Source organism: Sebastes umbrosus, chromosome 12 (genome assembly GCF_015220745.1).
Source record: "Sebastes umbrosus isolate fSebUmb1 chromosome 12, fSebUmb1.pri, whole genome shotgun sequence".
Classification (NCBI taxonomy): Eukaryota; Metazoa; Chordata; class Actinopteri; order Perciformes; family Sebastidae; genus Sebastes; species Sebastes umbrosus.
In genome coordinates this window covers 33,171,031-33,196,527 of record NC_051280.1, presented here as the reverse complement: position 1 = coordinate 33,196,527, position 25,497 = coordinate 33,171,031, and the positions used below count along the sequence as shown (strand labels likewise).

Genomic DNA, 25,497 nt, shown 5'->3' with positions numbered 1-25,497 from the left:
TTGAAGACAGACAACATCTTGCAGCTTCATCAGCAGACTAACATGTGACATCATCCACATGATGCTGATGATGCTGATGATGGTCGCCATGAGAACCACAGTGACATCTCGTGGATAAAAACACACACAGCAGCCTAAAACCTTTTGTCTGTTCCTCAAAGAACTTTTATCTTGTGACACAAGTTTCTTTTTTTTATCTCCTTCTGTTCAGTGATCTCATTTGTGTTCAGATTCATGCATTTCATTTTCTCCTTTTGTACGTTTTCATGCTAACATGTCGAGAAGGAGGTTAAATAACGCTCCAAACTTACACTACATCTTGGCGAGGAAAAACTGTCATGGCCATTTTCAAAGGGGTCCCTTGACCTCTGACCTCCAGATGTGTGAATGTGTGAGGGATTTTGTCCAAAAAAATATAAAAAGTCTAAAAAATGTTCGAAAAAAAGGTCCAAAAACTGTCCAAAGAAAAGTCTGAAAAACGTCTGAAGAAAAAGTCTGAAAAAAATGTCTTAAAAAAAGTCTCTGAAAAAAAAAAAGTGTAAACAATGTCTGAAAAAGGTAAATGTAAATCTCACAATCTATTGGTGCATGTAGATAGGCAGTTTGGACATCCATCTGATGTCAAACCAGGTTTTCCTGTGCAGCTTTTTGCATCAACACTCTGATACTGGTCAGGTTAGCAGTAGGAGAAAATGTCTCCTCATAGTCCACACCGATCTTTTGGCTGTATCCTCTGGCTACATATCGTGCCTTGTGTTTGTCAGATCCATCAACATTGTTCTTGATTGCATACACCCATCTACCCCCCACTGCTTTCTTACCCTCAGGCAAGTTGGTTAAGGTAAATGTGTCCTTTTCTCTCAGCGATTGAATTTCATCGTCCATCGCATCAAGCCACTCCTTTGAGTTAGATGAAGTTACACATTACACAAATGACACATATTCACTTAAATAACCTGGCTTCTTCCTCTCTCTAGAAGGCTATCTTGTAGACTCATGGTTAGTCTCACTTATCTGTGTTGGGCTGCTCACCTCAGGCACAATTACTGGAACCTGGCCCCGTCCTGGACTCACATCAGTGTTCAGCCCGGTCTGGTTAGCTCTGTTCTGCGCCTCAAAATCATCCTCATCAGGTGTCATCTCAGTCTGTGTCTGTCGCTCTGCAACTGTTTTGGTCACAAACTTCACCAGTCTGTGCTTTTGCACTTTCCCACTGTCAGGACAGTAGACCAAGTAGGCCGGGCTATTCTCGTCGTAACCGACAAAGATTCCCTTCTCACACCTTGAGTCTAGCTTTCTCTTGTCCTGTTTATAGGCATAACACACTGACCCAAACGTTTGCATCCTGGAAATGTTAGGCCGTCTGCCTGTCAGCATTAAGTAAGGTGTCTGTTTTGTGTTGTTAAAGCATCTGTTCCTCACTACAGCTGCTGTCTGCACTGCATAGCTCCATAACTCCTTTGACAACTCGCTCTCTATTAGCATACACCTAGCCACGTCAAACAGGGTGCGCCAACTTCGCTCAGCAGTACCATTCTGGTGTGGCGAGTACGGTGCTGAAGTCTCATGTCTGATCCCATTTCTGCTGAGTAGTGCCTGGTGATTCCTTCCTGTGAATTCTGCACCATGGTCAGACCTGATGAATCTTTCTATGGGGTAGTATCAGCAAGAAACTTCTCTGTTGCTTGCACTGTGTCACTCTTCTGGTTTAGAAAATACACAACTACTGCACTGGAATAGTCATCAGTGAATGATAACGTGAACCTATACCCGTCTCTGGACTCTGGGTCTATTGGTCCTGCTAGATCTGTGTGTACCAACTCTAGAGCTGCTTTGGCTCGTACATCAGGCTCCCTGTTCCTAGTTTGGATAAACTTTCCCTGTGAGCACACTTCACATTGTACATCAGGTTTGTCTGTTTTACCCTTAATTGTCATACCATTAACAACATTCTGTAATCTCTGAATATCATCATCATTACAGTTGTTAAAGTCACTGAGGACAATAACTAAGGAGTCCAGAGGTCTGGACTACGAAGCAGGATTTGTGGTTATCGAGGTAACTTCAGGGTTTTCCGTCCTACGAAGGTGGATCACTTCTTACCAGGTAGATCACCATGGTAACTGATGCTGAAGGAGCAGGTTATGTTCCAGATCAGAGATCAACTCGTATAAAAGCACCTCCTGCTGACCAATCAGAGCTCAGTGTGGTGATTGTATGATAATATCACACACACATGAAGAAGTTTAAATCATAATCCAGACTAAAAACAACACAGTTTAACCTGACAGATGCAGGAAGGACAGCTGGATTCATGCTGTGGGTGTTTACCGCTTTGATTTCTATTTCTTAACTTCCTCTTGAGTCTGTTTCAGACCTCCAGAGAGGACACAGCTGAGAGAAGGTTAAATAATGATAGACGACACATGTTACACAGAGTAAAAAGATGAGTAATCCATTCATCTATTATTCTCTTAAACACTTTTTATATCTAGACGAGTATATCTGACTTCTGAGTGTTCCGTTAAATTAATAAATCTGTTAGTTTATTCACACATCTGGAGTTTTTTCTTTCACCAGCTGTTCTTCCTGCATTTAGCAGCTTCAACTGAGTTAATGTTAGTCTGGATTAAGAGATTAACTTCTTCATGTCTGTCTCATATAGTTTACTCTTCCTTTGTTAAATGTGTCTCTCTGTCTGTCTGTCTGTCTGTCTGTCTGTCTGTCTCTCTGCCTGTCTGTCTGTCTGTCTGTCTGTCTGTCTGTCTGTCTGTCTGTCTGTCTCTCTGCCTGTCTGTCTCTCTGTCTGTCTGTCTGTCTCTCTGTCTGTCTGTCTCTCTGTCTGTCTGTCTGTCTGTCTGTCTCTCTGTCTGTCTCTCTGTCTGTCTGTCTCTCTCTCTGTCTGTCTGTCTGTCTGTCTGCCTGTGGACTTGTCCATGTCTGTGGACTTGTCCATGTCTGTGGTCTTGTCCATGTCTGTGGTCTTGTCCATGTCTGTGATTGGTCAGATGCTGTAAACACCTCCCCGTTCATGTGAATCACAGCCAGACTGAGAAGCTCTGGGTTGATTTACTGAGTTGATGAGCAGCTTCGTAGGACCGTTTAGTGAGATCTCTGTTGTTAGAGTTAGTGAAGCCAGATAACCAGAAGATACTCTGGAGATGTTGAACTCACTTCGTAGTACAGACCTCTGGTTTGTCTGCTCCACACATACAACTAGAAGTAGTGGTGATATTAGTAATAGTATAATTTACTGTGTTGTATTAGCTGCAGTAGAAATAGTCCCTGAATTACTTTTTAGAAATATGAACAATAATACCAGTGATCCATTTACTGCTGTGTGTTTTTATCCACTAGATGTCACTGTGGTTGTCATGGCGACCATCAGCAGCATCACCTGGATACCCCTGCACTTCCTCCCACTAACCACAGGGTGGAGCTCTTTCTCCATCATGTTTAATGTCAGAGCCAGCAGCAAACACAGAAATCCACCATGTGATCACGTTCAGTTTGAAATGTGTCACACAGCTGAGTTGGAAGAGCTCATTTATTGGTGTGACACCTCTCTGAGACGCTAAACAGACGTGTGATGTCTCACATGTTTGTCTGCTGACATGTTGTCATTCTTCCAGCAGTGTTTCATGGTGACGATGATCAAACTGTGGCGGTGTTGATTCCCCAGATTTCAGCTGATCAGGAAGAAGAGCCAGTTCCCAAACACATAATTGTCATAGCCCGGCTCCTAGGCCATGACAAATACGGGAAAGGACGCAGTGATTGATTCTAAATTAAAGATATTTATTACAAATAACTTAAGGATATACAGAAATAACTACAAATGTGGAGTGTGTCAGTCAGTAACATCAGTAATGTAGATGTGGATGTGTGAGCATGATGAAGTGTGAGGTGTTGTGAGTGGAAACTAAAGAAAAGCCAAACAAAGGCAGCCCGGCAGGTTCTGACAGGGATGAGTCCAGGTGAAGGAAAAGAGACCAGAGCAGCGCTTGATTGGGGCTTTTATGCTCAGGACACGCCAGCATCAGGTGCTCTGCATCAGGCATCCTCTCCTGTGATACCTTCAAGGACACAGGGAAAGAATGAATGGCAAATCTACACTGGCATCTCAGTAGTGAGGCAGGGGCCGTCACACAGTTATTTATTTATGTTTATTTAATTGTTGATATTTATTTATTTATTTATTTATTCATTTATGTATTCCTATATATTTTATTATACATAGGTAAGTACATATACTACATAAACATTACACATAAGTACCAGTAAGAATAAATATATTCATACATTTCCATAAAGCAGCATATTTGTCCACTGCCATGTTGATAAGAGTATTAAATACTTGATAAATCTCCCTTTAAGGTTCATTTAGAACGAATAAAAACGTGATTAAATATTTTAATTGATTGACAGCCCTAATAAAAAAATAAAACAATGATTCAGTACTTTAGAATACAGACAAACCAAAGCAGGTTTATAGGCGAGTGACTTTAGCTTATTACTCTTAAACACTGAAAATGAAAGAAAGAAACAAAATGAAATATGTTTCCTTTCTAAACTATTCCACAATAAACTCCTGTAACTGTTCTAATCTTTATTTTTAGTACGTTAGTAGTAACTTTGCTTTTCCTTCTAGGACGAGTCAACATGTCTGCAGTTGTCAGACAGCAGCGTTATCTGTCCACCGCAGGGGCTGATGGGAGGTGTGAGGAGCCTTCAGGAACCACGTGGCCCTCGTCTGATCTCACAGCTCGTCCTTGTTTGGCCTCAGCTGCATCAGAGCGCCACTTCTCCCCAGGTTCACCAGAGGAAACACCACTGCACACAATGCTTTTCCTCCCAGCTGCTGCTCTGTGCTGTCTGTGTTCAGGTGAGTGTTTCCAGCCAATCAGGAGCCAACAAAGTCCACCTGTAACAAACACTGTCACACTCACCTTCATCTACCTGTCTGTCTCTCTACAGCGCTGGTTGCCATGGCAGCAGAGCTGATTCAGGATGATTTAACATTGACCAGGAGAGTTGGTGGAAAAGTTTCCTTCAGCTGTCGAGGAACTAACCAGTGTGGTGATAATTATGTATACTGGTACCAGAAGGGAGACACAGAAACATTCACATTGATTCTTGATATTGATAAGAGAGATGGTACAATAGATTCAAGTTACAATCATCCTCAGAAAGATGATTTCTCAGCTGTGAATAAACAGAACGGCTGTGAGTTGGAGATCCAGAAGGTTAAACTCAGTCATTCAGCCTCCTACTACTGCGCCTGTTTTGTTCTCCACAGTGATAAATGATGCCTGCAGCCTGTACAAAAACCATCAGAGGAACAGATGTCAAACAGTGGTTGTGACAGGAAGAGAGCAGTAAACCACAGCCCAGGTTCACATATTTCACCTCCATCTCAGCCACAGTCACACACACACTGAACTGAGGGATTCATTAGATTTGATATTCATTCATATTTCTATCAGATATTGCAGCAGGTTTATTGTTGTTCCACACAGTGAGGACAAACTAGTGGCACAGAGGCACAAGGATGAAATCATTTAAAGACATCAGACTAATAAATGGGATCAGTCCTCACTTATGTTGCTTAATGAAAATGAGAGACAAGATCCTGACCGACATATATCTATTTTGAAGTTTTCAACCAGTCTTACTTATTTGGGCATCAAAATAGTACCTCAAGAAAATATAGCCTTAATAAATTACGACCTTATAATGGATTCAACATTCAAATGTATAGAAAGATGGAAGCCTCTGCCTATTTCTCTGACAGGGAGAATAAACATATTAAAGATGAGCATATTACCTAAATTCACAAATGGATTTCAACATATCCCTTTGGCACCACCGGAAGGAATGTTTGTGAGAATTACGTCTCTCATTACAAAATGTATTTGCAATAAGAAGTGTCCTAGAGTTCGCTTGTCTCTGTTGTATCTTCCATTTGACACAGGGGGGTTGAAGTGCCCCATCTTTATTGGTATTATCTGGCTGCACAGCTGAGAACTATAATGTTCTATTTCTCTATTGCAGAGACTCCATCATGGGTGGATATAGAGGTGTGTGCCGTTCAGATACCATTAAATCTGTATCTGTACTCAGCCACTCCAAAACATCTAAGAGCTCAAACTACCCAACCCCATAGTGCTTAATATGATTAATGTCTGGTACGAGGTAAAGACATATATGAATACAGCTAACTCCTTGTCACAATATAGTCCCATTTGGGGAATGTTTCCTTCAAACCAGGCAAGCTGGATGCTGGATTCCAGTTATGGGCAAAGAAAGGGCTAAGTAAAATACCTGACCTTTATAAAGAAGAGGTTCTAATGACCTTTGAGGAACTCTCTCTAGTACATAACATCCCAAAGAAGCATTTCTTTAAATATGTGCAATGGAGAAGTTGTATCTCCTCTATGCAGAACCAGTCATTAGTAATTCCTGCACTTTCATCCTTAGAAGAAATTATTACCAAAAACTGCAATAGTAATGTTTTAAGTTCATTAATATACATCTGGCTTGCATCTGGCTCCAAGGAGACCTCAATATCCAAACTTGACGCATGGAGGTGGATTTAAAGGAGGACGTCTCAGATAATAATTGGAACACAGTCTTCAAGGAGGCTCAGACACAAACAGCCAACACTAATTTGAAGCTACTTCAATACAACTGGTTGATGCAGACTTATATAACCCCTGTCAAACTGAATAGATAGAACAGTAATATACCTGACTCTTGCTTTAAATGTAATGAGGCTCAAGGAACACTTATACATTGCATTTGGGAGTGTGACAAAATGAAGAAATTCTGGAGGGAGGTGATCAATAAAATCAGGATCATTGTGTCTGTAAACATTCCACTAGACCTCCAAATGATATTGCTACATCTGTACCCATCAGATCTCAATCTGAGAACCAGAGAATGTAAATGTATTGATTTAGCTATATTGCAGGCAAAACGAATGATTGCTTTTAACTGGAAGAAATCCGACGCACCTACATTGGACGCTTGGATTAAAAATATACACAATGTATGTCAATGGAGAGGATAACATATACCTTGAAAAACAAACTGTGTGTTTACGAGGAAATATGGAAATCATTTACTGATTTCATAAAAGTAGTGATATTGGAGAGCTTCTACAGGAGGAATAATTAAGATAGGATACGTACAAATTCACAATAGTGGTCGACCCTCAGAAGGGAATGAACTCTTGTTTTTGAAAATCTTTTTATTTTATTTATTATTTATTTTCTACATATTTACTTTCTGTTTATGTGTATCTTCATTTTGTTAAAGGTGCCATTTAACTGTTTAACTGTATGATTGATACTGTGAAGCTGTGTATTGATTTTGGCCCTGTGAGAAAGAGAACAGTAAAGAGAGAACGGGTGGGTGGGTGTGTGGGGGATGTTATGTTTGTTAAAGTAAATCCTGTAGTGAATATATTGCATAACAAAAAAAACAATAAAGACATTGTTAAAAAAAAATGAATGGGATCAAAACATCAACAAGTCCTTTTTGAAAAGCAGCGTCTGATTAAAAACATACATTAAAACAAAATGATCAAAATGATGAAGACAACAACAAGCTTCATCATTATGATGAAGATTCAAATCCTCTGCTTTGACCTGCTGCAGGAATAAAGTCCATTCCTCCTCACAATGCTGATCTGCTCTTAATGCAAACACTTCCTGTGTCTCCTTCACAATAAAAGCCTTCCAGACCAACTCTTTGTGCTCCAAATGAAAACAAGACTACAGTTCAACACACACTGGCTGTGTCACCAAGCGTCCTGTCATTTGATGCACAGACGTCATAAATCAAAGTAATGGACAATTTCAAATGTGACCTGATGATGGTGCTGGATAAAACCTGACCAAAGTCAGTAGGATTCATCCTCTGAGGAACATGAACGTGTGAACCAACGATCCACGGAGACACTCTGCTAGTGTGTCTAAAAAGACAATAAAGAAGAGACAGTCATGTTAATATGAACATTAGAGGAACACATCATGGAGCTGAAATATCATTCTGCTTCATCATTTGGACTCGTTCACCTCAGCTGACACGCTCAACAGCAGACAGGTTTTTGTATTACTCTGTTTCACTGTGGGAGGAGGAGGACTGGGGTACTGGATCTTTGGCTCTGGAACTAAACTTTATGTAACAGGTAAGAACAAACATTCATCTTCCTTCAGTTGTTTTATTGAACAAGTTGAAAATGTGTTTTAATGAGTTAGTTTTTTCATCATTAGTAGTGAGTTCTTGCAGCCATGCAGCTGTTGTTACATTAAAAAGGTTCATAATTGCTGAAACGATGTTTAAATCTCACTGAACAACTCAAGTTATTCTTTATTTCTGCAGAATAAACTGATTTACAGAGAAAAAGGTTGAAATATAAAAAGTAAATAACAATAATAGAAAATTAATAAATCATTTTTAAATGGCAAAATATACCTCATGTAGTACAAAGTAAATGGTGGTAAATACTATGTATTATATTATATTATATTATATTATATTATATTATATTATATTATATGATATTATATTATATTATATTATATTATTGTTTAACATTTGATCTAACGTATGACGGTAGTCGTGTATAAAAGCTAAAATTGTTATGAAAAACATTAAAAACTATTGATGTATTTGTGCTTCTTCAGTAATTAGAGTAAAGTATATGATGGTAAATATTTTATATGTTATATATATATTATAATAGTTAAATTTACAATTGTAATTTATGTGAAGATAAATGTTTAATTAATTATAATATGTGTATTTGGGTAAGGAATGGAAAATTGTTTTCCTCTATTAGAGTTAATACGAATAACTAATATTATATTATATTATATTATATTATATTATATTATATTATATTACTTGTCTATTTCCCCATGGGGATCAATAAGATATTAGATAATAAGACATATAAATATATATGTAATCAAATTGAATTTTTTAAAATTACCACTCAATTTTACTTGGAGGTAAATAAAAAATGTATTTAAAAAGTTAAGTTAACATTGTTATGAAAAAAGTAAGTAAAAAGTAATAATTCAATAATTGATGTACTGATTTATTTATTTCGTAATTTCAGTGATGTATATGGTGATATGCAATTTATTATAATATGTGTATTAAGTTAACGTGAAAGGAATAAAAAACTCTCATCTCCTATTATATTATTTTATATTATATTATATTATATTATATTATTTATTAAAATATCATTGTAGTTTTGTATAAAAATTAAGATTGTTATGAAATATGTTAAAATCTATTGACGTATTTTTGTGTCTTTAGAAATTAGAATAAAGAATATGATGGTAAATATGTTACATGGTCTATATTATAATAGTTACATTTATAATTGTGTTTTATGTAAAGATAAATGTTTAATTTTCTTATAATATGTGTATTAAGTTATTGAGAAATGAAAGGAAAATTGTTTTCATAATTCTTTCTTTTAATATTATCAAATCCTGTTATATTATATTATATTATATTATATGTCAATTTCATAATATATATATACTATGAAAATTATACTACATTTATTTACTATGTATACTATTTTATACTAATTTATACTAAAATTATACGTATTATAATCTTAAAAAGTACAACTCTATTTCACTTGAAAGTGAATCTATAATTTATTTTAAAAGTTCAGTTAAATTTGTTATGAAGAAAGTAATTAAATTATTGATGAACTGATTTATTTCTTAAATCATTACAGTGATGTATATGGTGGTAGTAATAAATAATTTATTATAATATGTGTATTAAGTTATTATATTATATTTAAATTTCCCCAGGGGGATCAATAAGGTTTTATCTTATTTTAAATAGCAGTTTGTATTCACATGTCATATATCTTAACACGACATTGTAGTTGTGTATAAAAGATTAAAAAATTATAAATTATTGATATTTTTATAGTTTTGTTTAGCAATTAGAGTAAAATGTATAGTGGTAAAAATATAATATGTTTTATGTTTTGTAATCTTTAAAATTATACTTTTCTCTATTCTATGTGAAGGTAAATATGTTATTTATTATATGTATATTATCCCTAATATAGGAAATCAAATTTAAAAATACTGTGAAATTATAGTGAATGAAGTTTGTACATAGAAATGAAGAATTATTAAATAAATAATGTTCTTTTGTCCCCATATAACCCATCAGAGCCGGCCCACGGCATAGGTGGTATAGGCTGTATGTTCTGGGTGACCCGCAGCATCACCCCCCATCATTTTGAGCTACACAGTTTCTCTTGAGTGTGATCTGCATCGCTTAATGTCAAAACATGAAGCTCTGTAGTTTCTGTGTGAGTGTATGAACACAATGGTTGGTGGTGGAATGGGCTGCGATGCGAGAGGCACCGGCTGATCTCTTTCCTATGGCACCAAATTGGTCAGGACCGGCTCTGTAACCCATGCTGCCATTAGATGCTGAGTGTGTTCCATATGAAGCTGAATACAGTAGACTGTATGTAGTGAACTCTGAGTAGTTTAGTGATCACAGTCCATGTAGTTTCCAGGATCACACTGAATGCAGTGCAGTGCTGTAAGCTGACTGTGTCAATGTGTGTCTGTGCTGCTTGTTGCTGCTGTCAACCTTCAGATGAGCCGGTAGTGAAGCCCGTGGTGAGCGTGTACCCAGCAGCATCCAGAGCCCACCTGGAGGGGAAGAGCTCCCTGCTGTGTCTGGCCTCAGCCATGTTTCCTCCTCTGGTCCAGTTCTCCTGGAAAAGACGAAAGGACAACGGTCCTCTGGAGGAGCTGCCCCCTGCTGAGGGAGAGCAGCTGGAGCTCAGAGAGCCGGGACGCACCGCCGGCATCTTGCTGATCCGTCAGCCAGAGAACAGCACGTATAAATACCGCTGCTACGTCCACCACGAGGGGGGCACAGTGGAGGCCCCAGCAGAACAAGGTAATGAAGGCTCGCTGACTGTGTTCAGCAGTGATTCAGCTTCATGTGGAGACGCTGTCAAAGAGAGCAGAGGAGCAGAGGACTGACATTTCTCACTGCAACTCCAAACATGTCACTCCTTTTGTGTTTCAGAGGTTCCAGCTCCAGCAGCCTCCTGTCCTCCAGAGAGAGAGCCAGCACACCTGCCAGCTCTGCAGCAAGCTGACTGTAAGATCACCTGCTGCCTCTCCTTCAACCACCATGTTTCCTTCAGCACTTCACCTTTTATTTCCAATGCTATCATTTAAAGTGTCTGTGTGTCTGTCTGTGTGTGTCAGTGTCCTTCCAGTCTCAGTGCAAGGTGAAGCTGCTCTGTGTGCTGTACACAGTGCTGATAGTGAAGAGTCTGGTGTACTGCTGTGGACTCTCTCTGCTGATGATCCTCAGAAACAAGGGACCGTCCACCAACTGCACACATGCTGACTGACTGGCCTTTTCTCACCATCAAATCTCATCAATTCATCTCATTCATCACTTTGATCACTATTCACATATATCAATGATGACGTTGAGGCGACCCCTGCTGTCGCCTATATAGCAGGGTTCCTGTTAACCTGCCATTAGGGCCTTCTGGGAACACCTGGGCCCAGTGTTCCCAGCCTATAAAGCCTAGGCTCATGACTCATTCTCTCTCTCTCTTTCCCCGCAGACACCATCGCTGGGCATGTGGCGGCCTTAGGTTCTCCTCGGTTAATCTTTTGCTTGTTTTATACATTTTACAACATGCACACACCATTTATATTCTCAATGCACACCTTACACTACTGATACTACTGATATTCACACTCCATACCTTTTGATCCTTTTGTTCTGCATAATTTACTCTACTTTTGTTAAATAGATTAATTGATTTTATCGTCACCATGGTGTGTCTTCCTATTTGTCATGGCCTTGAGAGCCAGGTTGTGACAAATTGGGGGCTCGTCCGGGATTTGAACCCGGGACCTCTCACACGTTTTAAAATCTTTGTATGCAGGTTAGATACTGTCATCCTAAAAATATAAATACACACACAAACACACACACCCACACACACACAAACACACACACACACACACACACACACACACACACACACACACACAAACACACACACACACACACACACACACACACACACACTCATATACTTGCAGTTCCTCTGTATAAATTCTGTGCAATGTTATTTTCATCCATTTTATTTTCAATTTCTTTTAATTGTGACTTGTATAATAATAGAACATTAAGATGAATCATTAGCTGTCTGGTAGATATTTGATTGTTTACAGTGTTTTTCTGTTCTTGTGTTTCTTTTTAATACATTATACAGAATCAGATTTGTCAAATTCATTCAGTGTAACATTCTTATTAAAGTGTCTGTGTGTTATAAACATACTGTGTTCGTGGATTTCAGTTTGGCTTCATAGCAAATAATCAGAAACAGAATCAACGTCGTCGGCCATGTTTGTTGACACCTACAAGTGATGTGACTCTGGTTTTTAGTAGCTCTGAATGCACTTTCACACAGCGCCAAGAGAGTGGAATATAATTACAATTCCCATCAGATAACTAAACACCTATAGATCTTTCAGTACCCAATTAAAACAATGGATGATTAATACATGTCAACACTAAACTCTCTTTTTGCTGCTTCTATCTGGATGTCCTGCTTGTCTGTAATGTCGTTTTATATGTATAAATGTCACTACTGTTTCTACTGCTTTAACAACTTTGTGTCCTTTTACAACTTTTAAACTGCATGTCCTGTTTTATGTTTTTGTTCTGATGTATTTTAGGATTTCTTCTGTAACACCTTGGCCAGGAACAGCAGATGAAAAATAGCCTTTTGACTAATTCTGGCATTGTTTATACCATGTGTATTTATTAATTAGCACTGTCCCTTCACACGTGAACTAAACTAAAGAACAAGGAAGACATGAATATAAGCATACAGCTAGACAATGACAACAAAGCTGAACAAAGAGCAAATATATACACACAGCTCTTCTATACAAGTCAGTAGGTGTGGGTGTCCCACCAGGTTCAGTGCTGACCCCCTTTTATAACTGTGTCAGTGTGGATGTAAACCTCTACACCAGGGCTGTCAAACTCAATTTCATCCCGGGCCACATCAGCATTATGGTTGCCCTCAAAGGGCCGGTTGTAACTGTAAGACTATATAAATATATCTACTCTTTATCATATTACATAATTGCCTCTGCATTCGATTATTATTGGTTTTAGTAATAACTTAATTAATAACTAGCTCTGAAAGCAGAAGTCTAGGAAAAATTATTGCAAGCAGACATTCAAGTGTACAACTATTGTACAATTTATTTAAAAAATGAGTTCAGTAACAAAAACACATGCTTGTGCATCGATATATATGCATGTACGTAGACAGAAAAATACTGAATGTGGACACACACACACTCACATTTCTATGTGTTATTATAACATAGATCCCATTAATTTATGAGATTAAGAAACCCTCATCATTACTCATCCATTAAAGATCAAAATTTTCACATGAATGATAAAGTTATTTTTTTTTGATCACAGTTGAGAGCGGCAGAACGATGGTACAACAATGTGACGGAGTAGCCGTCACTGACGGTGGGCAGCGCACACACACATACCCCCAGGCCACACACCAACATTTCTCCACTCTCTTCCTGATTCACTAAGGAGTTAAAACACCTTGCGACATATCCCTCTCCCCTAAACTGTTTTTCAGTAGTGAGACCAAGGGTGCACACTTGATTGTTCAGCTGTTTCCTGTACGCATATATTCACACAAACATTATTCTTGGACATTTTGGCGACCACATAATTCTGCTAGAGTGCCGCTGCTGGAAACGGCTGATACTGAGACGCTTCAGTGTGCAGGTAACAAACTCGAGATGCATTGTGGAACATGTAGTTTATGGACACCATACTTCTGTAATGCAGCATAGAATTGTATGATAAGCAAATGATATTCTTTGCAAGCTCTGGCGGGCCACATAAAATGCTGGATTCGGCCCGCGGGCTTTGAGTTTGACACGTGCTCTACGCTGATGACACTGTTGTTTACACACATGAACAAACAGCAGAGCTGCTTTGAAGCTACAACTGATATAAAATGATGACACATCGGCTCCATAAGTCGGGATGAAGGCTGAATGTTAAATTTAACTTTGGACTAGTTTTATTTTCTAGTTGAGACAAACCTTAAATCATTTCATTGGACATATTTGATGTGGATTTTATTGAAAATGAAAGAAACTTGCTGCACTGTAACAAACAGAACAACTGACTTAATATTGAGCATGTTGTTAATATGCATCAATAATAATTCACTGCAAATAATGACACGACAACATAGCTTCTGCTTTTAAATGGTTTATATTTCACAGTTCTTTATGCTGTGAAAATGCTCTCAGGAACAATCTAAAGCTCCTGATTTAGTTCCTGAGTTCAGCTCCTGGAGCTCCTCACTTCTACGACTATTTGATCAAAAAGCATTTAGAGCTGCTGAACCTGAACAATAATCTATTTGCACGACCACGGTCCTCCAACCAGATGGTTTAAGAGACCAAGCAGACGTTAACCGTTGATGGAGGGCCGGGTGGAAAAAAGGCTTCCAGACAACAAGAGGAAAGACAAAGAGCTGCAGAGAGGAAGAGGAGTTGATGAGTGTGTACAGCAGCAGATATGAATCTGTTCTCAGTGGTTATTAGGACTCATAAAAAAACTGTTGACAGAGAATCAACACTTCCTTTCCTGCAGCAGACGGGCTGTGTGGGTTTCCGCTCTGCAGCCTTTCTCACATTAATAACACAACGACAGTTACAACCATCCACTCTGGTTAAACAATCATTCCAGGAACTACAGCTTGATTTCAGCGCTCAGTACTCTCAGTCTCAGCTTTGGGCCCTGTCTACACCTATACAGATGTTTCTAAGAACTGATCCTCTCCGTTTAAAACAATCTGTCCACATGACCTTCGTTTTACTAAATATCTCCGTCCACACTGGAACGCAAAAACGACTCCAAATGCTCCACAAAGTCACCACCAGTGAGATCACAAGTTAAGGTCAAGGGATTTAGTTAGCACCCTTCTCTCTCCCTTTCCTTCAGCTTCATTACAGTCAGTGTGATAACAGTCATTGTTGGTGGGGGGATTCCTGTCATCACTCTGCTGTCATCAACTGTCTCTTTACATGATAAATGAGGAAAGGAGTCATACTCTAAGGATTTATCTAACATTGAGTCTGTTGAGATGTCTCAAGAGTAAACTACCAACTTCCTGTGATTGATTGTTGATGAGAGCTCGAGTTGGAGAGAACAGATTGACTGGGTTAGTAGAAAGATAAATAAATCTATTGGTATAATAAGAAGGGTTAGTCCTCTTGTCACCACAAACTGTCTCCTTACTCTTTATCACAGTCTAATTTATTCCTCCAAAAACGTTTTGTGAGGATTACAACTCGATCAGAGTCACACATCTCCTCTGCTCCTCTATTTCACAAACTCCACATTCTTACTATTTATCACATCAATATTTCTCACATAAGTGTTTTTATTTATAAGATACTTTCTGGTGGGAATATTCCTGAGCAGTTGTTTCAGAGCAAATTCTCAGGTCCATTCTTACTCAATCCGTCAGTCTCTAGATCTTCATCCTCCTAAATTCCTCACTAGTAGAGGTCAGTTTTTGATAAGATTTAGAGGAACCACATTATGAAGTAGCTTTTCACATCTATCATAAAACTGTTCAACCATTAAATGTTTCAAAAGATGCTTAAAGGGTCATTTAATTACTGTTTTGTAATTGCTTTTCTTCATGTTGTCCATGTATCACCACACTCATAGTGTGATGTTTGATTTCTATTGTCCAGAAGTCAATGTGGATGTTTAAACCAATATCTCCCTCACAAACACAAACCATACACGTACACACATCACGAACATTTATTGTCTTTTTTTTATATGTTTATTGTTATTGTTGTTATTATATATATATCATGTTCTAATTGTTTGTCATCACTATTATGTAGTCATATATTAACCTTGTCTCTAGGTGAAGTCTTCAGATAAACCCAGTGGGTTTTCTGCCTCTTCCTTCACTGTATATTATTTATTTATTTATTTGTTATGTTTGTGTTGTCTTCATTTGTGCAAAAATAAATAAACAATAAACAATAAGAGAGGTCATTCAGGTTTATGTCCATCTCCCTTCTGAGTGCACCAAACCTCTCCTTCAATCCCCATTCAGCCTCCACATGTTTAATGTGTTCCTGCTTTGGCCTCTTGTGACTGGAACATGTTTCAGATGTAAAGTAGTAATTAGTCCGAGCAGTGCTAACAAAACGTTAAAAAAAGCCGGTAGTCCGCCGCTCATTACACAAAGCAGCAATGGGCGCCAAATGAGGAGAGGACGCCATCGTTTCTCAAACGCTCCGTTTTACACGTCCACACAGATACGAAGTAACCGGAGTTTTTAAAAATTAAATTTAAAACAATCTGTCCACATGACCTTCATTTTACTAAATATCTCCGTCCATACTTGAATGCAAAAACGACTCCAAATGCTGCACAAAGTCACCACCAGTGAGATCACAAGTTAAGGGTCAAAGGATTTAGACATGAACACAAGTATGTTTATAAAACACAGATACTTTATTGAGAATGTTACACTGAATGAATTTGACAAATCTGACTCTGTATAATGTATTAAAAAGAAACACAAGAACATAAAAACACTGTAAACAATCAAATATCTACCAGACAGCTAATGATTCATCTTAATGTTCTATTATTATACAAGTCAATAAACAGCATCAAAATAACACTACACAGAAATTATACAGAGGAACTGCAAATATATGTGTGTGTGTGTTTGTGTGTGTGTGTGTGTGTGTGTGTATGTATTAGGATTTTTAGGATGACAGTATCTAACCTGCATAAAAATATTAAAACGTGCGAGAGGTCCCGGGTTCAAATCCCGGACGAGCCCCCAACTTATCACAACCTGGCTCTCAAGGCCATGACAAATAGGAAGACACACCGTGGTGATGATAAAATCAATTAATCTATTTAACAAAAGTAGAGTAAATTATGCAGAACAAAAGGATCAAAAGGTATGGAGTGTGAATATCAGTAGTATCAGTAGTGTAAGGTGTGCATTGAGAATATAAATGGTGTGTGCATGTTGTAAAATGTATAAAACAAGCAAAAGATTAACCAAGGAGAACCTAAGGCCGCCACATGCCCAGCGATGTTGTCTGCGGGGAAAGAGAGAGAGAGAATGAGTCATGAGCCTAGGCTTTATAGGCTGGGAACACTGGGCCCAGGTGTTCCCAGAAGGCCCTAATGGCAGGTTAACAGGAACCCTACTATATAGGCGACAGCAGGGGTCGCCTCAACGTCATCATTGATATTTGTGAATAGTGATCAAAGTGATGAATGAGATGAATTGATGAGGTTTGATGGTGAGAAAAGGCCAGTCAGTCAGCATGTGTGCAGTTGGTGGACGGTCCCTTGTTTCTGAGGATCATCAGCAGAGAGAGTCCACAGCAGTACACCAGACTCTTCACTATCAGCACTGTGTACAGCACACAGAGCAGCTTCACCTTGCACTGAGACTGGAAGGACACTGACACACACAGACAGACACACAGACACTTTAAATGATAGCATTGAAAATAAAAGGTGAAGTGCTGAAGGAAACATGGTGGTTGAAGGAGAGGCAGCAGGTGATCTTACAGTCAGCTTGCTGCAGAGCTGGCAGGTGTGCTGGCTCTCTCTCTGGAGGACAGGAGGCTGCTGGAGCTGGAACCTCTGAAACACAAAAGGAGTGACATGTTTGGAGTTGCAGTGAGAAATGTCAGTCCTCTGCTCCTCTGCTCTCTTTGACAGCGTCTCCACATGAAGCTGAATCACTGCTGAACACAGTCAGCGAGCCTTCATTACCTTGTTCTGCTGGGGCCTCCACTGTGCCCCCCTCGTGGTGGACGTAGCAGCGGTATTTATACGTGCTGTTCTCTGGCTGACGGATCAGCAAGATGCCGGCGGTGCGTCCCGACTCTCTGAGCTCCAGCTGCTCTCCCTCAGCAGGGGGCAGCTCCTCCAGAGGACCGTTGTCCTTTCGTCTTTTCCAGGAGAACTGGACCAGAGGAGGAAACATGGCTGAGGCCAGACACAGCAGGGAGCTCTTCCCCTCCAGGTGGGCTCTGGATGCTGCTGGGTACACGCTCACCACGGGCTTCACTACCGGCTCATCTGAAGGTTGACAGCAGCAACAAGCAGCACAGACACACATTGACACAGTCAGCTTACAGCACTGCACTGCATTCAGTGTGATCCTGGAAACTACATGGACTGTGATCACTAAACTACTCAGAGTTCACTACATACAGTCTACTGTATTCAGCTTCATATGGAACACACTCAGCATCTAATGGCAGCATGGGTTACAGAGCCGGTCCTGACCAATCTGGTGCCATAGGAAAGAGATCAGCCGGTGCCTCTCGCATCGCAGACCATTCCACCACCAACCATTGTGTTCATACACTCACACAGAAACTACAGAGCTTCATGTTTTGACATTAAGCGATGCAGATCACACTCAAGAAAAACTGTGTAGCTCAAAATGATGGGGGGTGATGCTGCGGGCCACCCAGAAAATACAGCCTATTTAATACACTATGTACTGATGATGTTGTGGGCTTTTTGTTATGTTTTGAAATAATAGTATTAAAATAATATTAGTAAAAAATAGTTAAAGTTATAAATTTAGATTTTTTTTTCTTCCCTCAATCGGGGCTCCCCTCTGGATAAAAGGAGACCCATCATTCAGCTATACCACCTATGCCGCGGGCCGGCTCTGATGGGTTATATGGGGACAAAAGAACATTATTTATTTAATAACTCTTTATTTCTATGTACAAACTTCATTCACTATAATTTAACAATAATTTGAAATTTGATTTCCTATATTAGGGATAATATACATATAATAAATTACATATTTACCTTCACATAGAATAGAGAAAAGTATAATTTTAAAGATTACAAAACATAAAACATATTATATTTTTACCACTGTACATTTTACTCTAATTGCTAAACAAAACTATAAAAATATCAATAATTTATAATTTTTTAATCTTTTATACACAACTACAATGACGTGTTAAGATATATGACATGTGAATACAAACTGCTATTTAAAATAAGATAAAAGCTTATTGATCCCCCTGGGGAAATTTAAATATAATATAATAACTTAATACAAATATTATAATAAATTATTTATTACTACCACCATATACATCACTGTAATGATTTAAGAAATAAATCAGTTCATCAATAATTTAATTACTTTCTTCATAACAAATTTAACTGAACTTTTAAAATAAATTATAGATTCACTTTCAAGTGAAATAGAGTTGTAATTTTTAAGATTATAATACGTATAATTTTAGTATAAATTAGTGTAAAATAGTATAAATAGTAAATAAATTTAGTATAATTTTCATAGTATATATATATTATGAAATTGACATATAATATAATATAATATAATGTAACAGGATTTGATGATATTAAAAGAAAGAATTATGAAAACAATTTTCCTTTCATTTCTCATTAACTTAATACACATATTATAAGAAAATTAAACATTTATCTTTACATAAAACACAATTATAAATGTAACTATTATAATATAGACCATGTAACATATTTACCATCATATTCTTTATTCTAATTTCTAAAGACACAAAAATACGTTAATACATTTTAACATATTTCATAACAATCTTAATTTTTATACAAAACTACAATGATATTTTAATAAATAATATAATATAATATAATATAATATAATATAATATAAAATAATATAATAGGAGATGAGAGTTTTTTATTCCTTTCACGTTAACTTAATACACATATTATAATAAATTGCATATCACCATATACATCACTGAAATTACGAAATAAATAAATCAGTACATCAATTATTGAATTATTACTTTTTACTTACTTTTTTCATAACAATGTTAACTTAACTTTTTAAATACATTTTTTATTTACCTCCAAGTAAAATTTCAATTTGATTACATATATATTTCTATGTCTTATTATCTAATATCTTATTGATCCCCATGGGGAAATTAACAAGTAATATAATATAATATAATATAATGTTAATTATTCGTATTAACTCTAATAGAGGAAAACAATTTTCCATTCCTTATCCAAATACACATATTATAATTAATTAAACATTTATCTTCACATAAATTACAATTGTAAATTTAACTATTATAATATATATAACATATAAAATATTTACCATCATATACTTTACTCTAATTACTAAAGAAGCACAAATACATCAATAGTTTTTAATGTTTTTCATAACAATTTTAGCTTTTATACACGACTACCGTGATACGTTAGATCAAATGTTAAACAATAATATAATATAATATAATATAATATAATATCATATAATATAATATAATATAATATAATATAATATAATATAATATAATATAATATAATATAATACATAGTATTTACCACCATTTATTTTGTACTACATGAGGTATATTTTGCCATTTAAAAATGATTTATTAATTTTCTATTATTGTTATTTACTTTTATATTTCAACCTTTTTCTCTATAAATCAGTTTAATCTGCAGAAATAAAGAATAACTTGAGTTGTTCAGTGAGATTTAAACATCGTTTCAGCAATTATGAACCTTTTTAATGTAACAACAGCTGCATGGCTGCAAGAACTCACTACTAATGATGAAAAAACTAACTCATTAAAACACATTTTCAACTTGTTCAATAAAACAACTGAAGGAAGATGAATGTTTGTTCTTACCTGTTACATAAAGTTTAGTTCCAGAGCCAAAGCTCAAGTATACTCCTCCTCCCACAGTGAAACAGAGTAATACAAAAACCTGTCTGCTGTTGAGCGTGTCAGCTGAGGTGAACGAGTCCAAATGATGAAGCAGAATGATATTTCAGCTCCATGATGTGTTCCTCTAATGTTCATATTAACATGACTGTCTCTTCTTTTATTGTCTTTTTAGACACACTAGCAGAGTGTCTCCGTGGATCGTTGGTTCACACGTTCATGTTCCTCAGAGGATGAATCCTACTGACTTTGGTCAGGTTTTATCCAGCACCATCATCAGGTCACATTTGAAATTGTCCATTACTTTGATTTATGACGTCTGTGCATCAAATGACAGGACGCTTGGTGACACAGCCAGTGTGTGTTGAACTGTAGTCTTGTTTTCATTTGGAGCACAAAGAGTTGGTCTGGAAGGCTTTTATTGTGAAGGAGACACAGGAAGTGTTTGCATTAAGAGCAGATCAGCATTGTGAGGAGGAATGGACTTTATTCCTGCAGCAGGTCAAAGCAGAGGATTTGAATCTTCATCATAATGATGAAGCTTGTTGTTGTCTTCATCATTTTGATCATTTTGTTTTAATGTATGTTTTTAATCAGACGCTGCTTTTCAAAAAGGACTTGTTGATGTTTTGATCCATTTATTAGTCTGATGTCTTTAAATGATTTCATCCTTGTGCCTCTGTGCCACTAGTTTGTCCTCACTGTGTGGAACAACAATAAACCTGCTGCAATATCTGATAGAAATATGAATGAATATCAAATCTAATGAATCCCTCAGTTCTCTATCGTATCGAGACTATCTCTCCAGCTTACATATTCCATATGTATGGGGAATGATCTCACCTGGGTCAGGTGACCTGGATACTTTTTAAGACACACCGGCACTGCCGGCCACGCCCAGACGCGAGTCTATAAAGCGCATGCGCTGGCGTGGGATCATTGCCATTTTGATCTCCACTTTGGTGCAGAGCGTGTGATACAGAGAAAAAAAAAACTAACTCAAACCAGAACATCAGGGTTACAGCATCGAGTCCACTTACCTGGTGTAAGGAGCGGGCGTCTGTCTCTGGCAGCCTCCCCGGACTGCTGTTGTTCCTGTCTGGTTACCGTGTCTACCGGTGTGCTGCGTGGCGGCTAATCCGGTTGACCGAGGTACCGGGGCTTCCAGGACGTATTGCGGGAGCCGCTAACGTGTCCAGAGGCAGTTTGTCAGCTGTGCCGTTAAATCGTCTACAGCGGCGAACGTTGACCGGTGTGTGTGTGTTCCGGTCCTGCTCCGGCGGGTACGGAACACACAGGCAGCGGCTACACGCTGTAGTCACAGCAAGCAGAGAGCTGTTAAGAGAAGTTCCCATCTCTCTCCCGAACGATAAAAAGATTTTCAAAAACAAGAGTTCATTCCCTTCTGAGGGTCGACCACTATTGTGAATTTGTACGTATCCTATCTTAATTATTCCTCCTGTAGAAGCTCTCCAATATCACTACTTTTATGAAATCAGTAAATGATTTCCATATTTCCTCGTAAACACCCAGTTTGTTTTTCAAGGTATATGTTATCCTCTCCATTGACATACATTGTGTATATTTTTAATCCAAGCGCCCAATGTAGGTGCGTCGGATTTCTTCCAGTTAAAAGCAATCATTCGTTTTGCCTGCAATATAGCTAAATCAATACATTTACATTCTCTGGTTCTCAGATTGAGATCTGATGGGTACAGATGTAGCAATATCATTTGGAGGTCTAGTGGAATGTTTACAGACACAATGATCCTGATTTTATTGATCACCTCCCTCCAGAATTTCTTCATTTTGTCACACTCCCAAATGCAATGTATAAGTGTTCCTTGAGCCTCATTACATTTAAAGCAAGAGTCAGGTATATTACTGTTCTATCTATTCAGTTTGACAGGGGTTATATAAGTCTGCATCAACCAGTTGTATTGAAGTAGCTTCAAATTAGTGTTGGCTGTTTGTGTCTGAGCCTCCTTGAAGACTGTGTTCCAATTATTATCTGAGACGTCCTCCTTTAAATCCACCTCCATGCGTCAAGTTTGGATATTGAGGTCTCCTTGGAGCCAGATGCAAGCCAGATGTATATTAATGAACTTAAAACATTACTATTGCAGTTTTTGGTAATAATTTCTTCTAAGGATGAAAGTGCAGGAATTACTAATGACTGGTTCTGCATAGAGGAGATACAACTTCTCCATTGCACATATTTAAAGAAATGCTTCTTTGGGATGTTATGTACTAGAGAGAGTTCCTCAAAGGTCATTAGAACCTCTTCTTTATAAAGGTCAGGTATTTTACTTAGCCCTTTCTTTGCCCATAACTGGAATCCAGCATCCAGCTTGCCTGGTTTGAAGGAAACATTCCCCAAATGGGACTATATTGTGACAAGGAGTTAGCTGTATTCATATATGTCTTTACCTCGTACCAGACATTAATCATATTAAGCACTATGGGGCGGGTAGTTTGAGCTCTTAGATGTTTTGGAGTGGCTGAGTACAGATACAGATTTAATGGTATCTGAACGGCACACACCTCTATATCCACCCATGATGGAGTCTCTGCAATAGAGAAATAGAACATTATAGTTCTCAGCTGTGCAGCCAGATAATACCAATAAAGATGGGGCACTTCAACCCCCCTGTGTCAAATGGAAGATACAACAGAGACAAGCGAACTCTAGGACACTTCTTATTGCAAATACATTTTGTAATGAGAGACGTAATTCTCACAAACATTCCTTCTGGTGGTGCCAAAGGGATATGTTGAAATCCATTTGTGAATTTAGGTAATATGCTCATCTTTAATATGTTTATTCTCCCTGTCAGAGAAATAGGCAGAGGCTTCCATCTTTCTATAGATTTGAATGTTGAATCCATTATAAGGTCGTAATTTATTAAGGCTATATTTTCTTGAGGTACTATTTTGATGCCCAAATAAGTAAGACTGGTTGAAAACTTCAAAATAGATATATGTCGGTCAGGATCTTGTCTCTCATTTTCATTAAGCAACATAAGTGAGGACTGATCCCATTTATTAGTCTGATGTCTTTAAATGATTTCATCCTTGTGCCTCTGTGCCACTAGTTTGTCCTCACTGTGTGGAACAACAATAAACCTGCTGCAATATCTGATAGAAATATGAATGAATATCAAATCTAATGAATCCCTCAGTTCAGTGTGTGTGTGACTGTGGCTGAGATGGAGGTGAAATATGTGAACCTGGGCTGTGGTTTACTGCTCTCTTCCTGTCACAACCACTGTTTGACATCTGTTCCTCTGATGGTTTTTGTACAGGCTGCAGGCATCATTTATCACTGTGGAGAGTATCACAGGCGCAGTAGTAGGAGGCTGAATGACTGAGTTTAACCTTCTGGATCTCCAACTCACAGCCGTTCTGTTTATTCACAGCTGAGAAATCATCTTTCTGAGGATGATTGTAACTTGAATCTATTGTACCATCTCTCTTATCAATATCAAGAATCAATGTGAATGTTTCTGTGTCTCCCTTCTGGTACCAGTATACATAATTATCACCACACTGGTTAGTTCCTCGACAGCTGAAGGAAACTTTTCCACCAACTCTCCTGGTCAATGTTAAATCATCCTGAATCAGCTCTGCTGCCATGGCAACCAGCGCTGTAGAGAGACAGACAGGTAGATGAAGGTGAGTGTGACAGTGTTTGTTACAGGTGGACTTTGTTGGCTCCTGATTGGCTGGAAACACTCACCTGAACACAGACAGCACAGAGCAGCAGCTGGGAGGAAAAGCATTGTGTGCAGTGGTGTTTCCTCTGGTGAACCTGGGGAGAAGTGGCGCTCTGATGCAGCTGAGGCCAAACAAGGACGAGCTGTGAGATCAGACGAGGGCCACGTGGTTCCTGAAGGCTCCTCACACCTCCCATCAGCCCCTGCGGTGGACAGATAACGCTGCTGTCTGACAACTGCAGACATGTTGACTCGTCCTAGAAGGAAAAGCAAAGTTACTACTAACGTACTAAAAATAAAGATTAGAACAGTTACAGGAGTTTATTGTGGAATAGTTTAGAAAGGAAACATATTTTATTTTGTTTCTTTCTTTCATTTTCAGTGTTTAAGAGTAATAAGCTAAAGTCACTCGCCTATAAACCTGCTTTGGTTTGTCTGTATTCTAAAGTACTGAATCATTGTTTTATTTTTTTATTAGGGCTGTCAATCAATTAAAATATTTAATCACGATTAATTACACATTTTTTATTCATTCTAAATTAACCTTAAAGGGAGATTTATCAAGTATTTAATACTCTTATCAACATGGCAGTGGACAAATATGCTGCTTTATGGAAATGTATGAATATATTTATTCTTACTGGTACTTATGTGTAATGTATATGTAGTATATGTACTTACCTATGTATAATAAAATATATAGGAATACATAAATGAATAAATAAATAAATAAATATCAACAAATAAATAAACATAAATAAATAACTGTGTGACGGCCCCTGCCTCACTACTGAGATGCCAGTGTGGATTTGCCATTCATTCTTTCCCTGTGTCCTTGAAGGTATCCCGGGAGAGGATGTCTGATGCAG

General features: G+C 37.8%; 2 protein-coding genes and 1 gene segment (V, D, J or C); 2 read left to right on the top strand and 1 right to left on the bottom strand.

Annotated features, from left to right (window-relative positions):
* The first annotated feature begins 4,571 nt into the window (after nt 1–4,571).
* LOC119498487 lies at nt 4,572–5,715 on the top strand. The segment is given in 2 exon segments: nt 4,572–4,885; nt 4,978–5,715. Coding segments are annotated over 2 exon segments (555 nt in total).
* Nucleotides 5,716–8,046: 2,331 nt separating this feature from the next.
* On the top strand, nt 8,047–12,108 carry LOC119499306 (immunoglobulin lambda-1 light chain-like; the record flags this gene model as incomplete). The annotated part of the gene is made up of 4 exons (XM_037788581.1): nt 8,047–8,194; nt 10,663–10,971; nt 11,104–11,178; nt 11,289–12,108. Coding segments are annotated over 4 exons (681 nt in total), but the record flags the coding sequence as incomplete, so codon positions are not given.
* A 4,543-nt stretch (nt 12,109–16,651) lies between these two features.
* Nucleotides 16,652–25,069, bottom strand: LOC119499303. Its single transcript, XM_037788580.1, has 7 exons — nt 24,652–25,069; nt 24,231–24,559; nt 21,953–22,098; nt 20,877–21,010; nt 17,947–18,255; nt 17,740–17,814; nt 16,652–17,629 (listed from the first exon to the last, which is right to left on the bottom strand). The coding sequence occupies exons 1-7, from the start codon at nt 24,872–24,874 to the stop codon at nt 17,481–17,483; spliced, it is 1,365 nt and encodes a 454-aa protein (XP_037644508.1). The 5' UTR covers nt 24,875–25,069; the 3' UTR covers nt 16,652–17,480.
* Nucleotides 25,070–25,497: the final 428 nt, after the last annotated feature.

What these genes read in the sequence shown, in the direction of transcription:
- LOC119499303 (XM_037788580.1), bottom strand. Translation starts at nt 24,874, where the DNA reads ATGTCTGCAGTTGTCAGACAGCAGCGTTATCTGTCCACCGCAGGGGCT. An exon ending in TCTGTGCTGTCTGTGTTCAG is followed by an intron (nt 24,560 to 24,651) that starts GTGAGTGTTTCC and finishes GTCTCTCTACAG; the next exon opens with CGCTGGTTGCCATGGCAGCA. An exon ending in ATACTCTCCACAGTGATAAA is followed by an intron (nt 22,099 to 24,230) that starts TGATGCCTGCAG and finishes TGGACACGTTAG; the next exon opens with CGGCTCCCGCAATACGTCCT.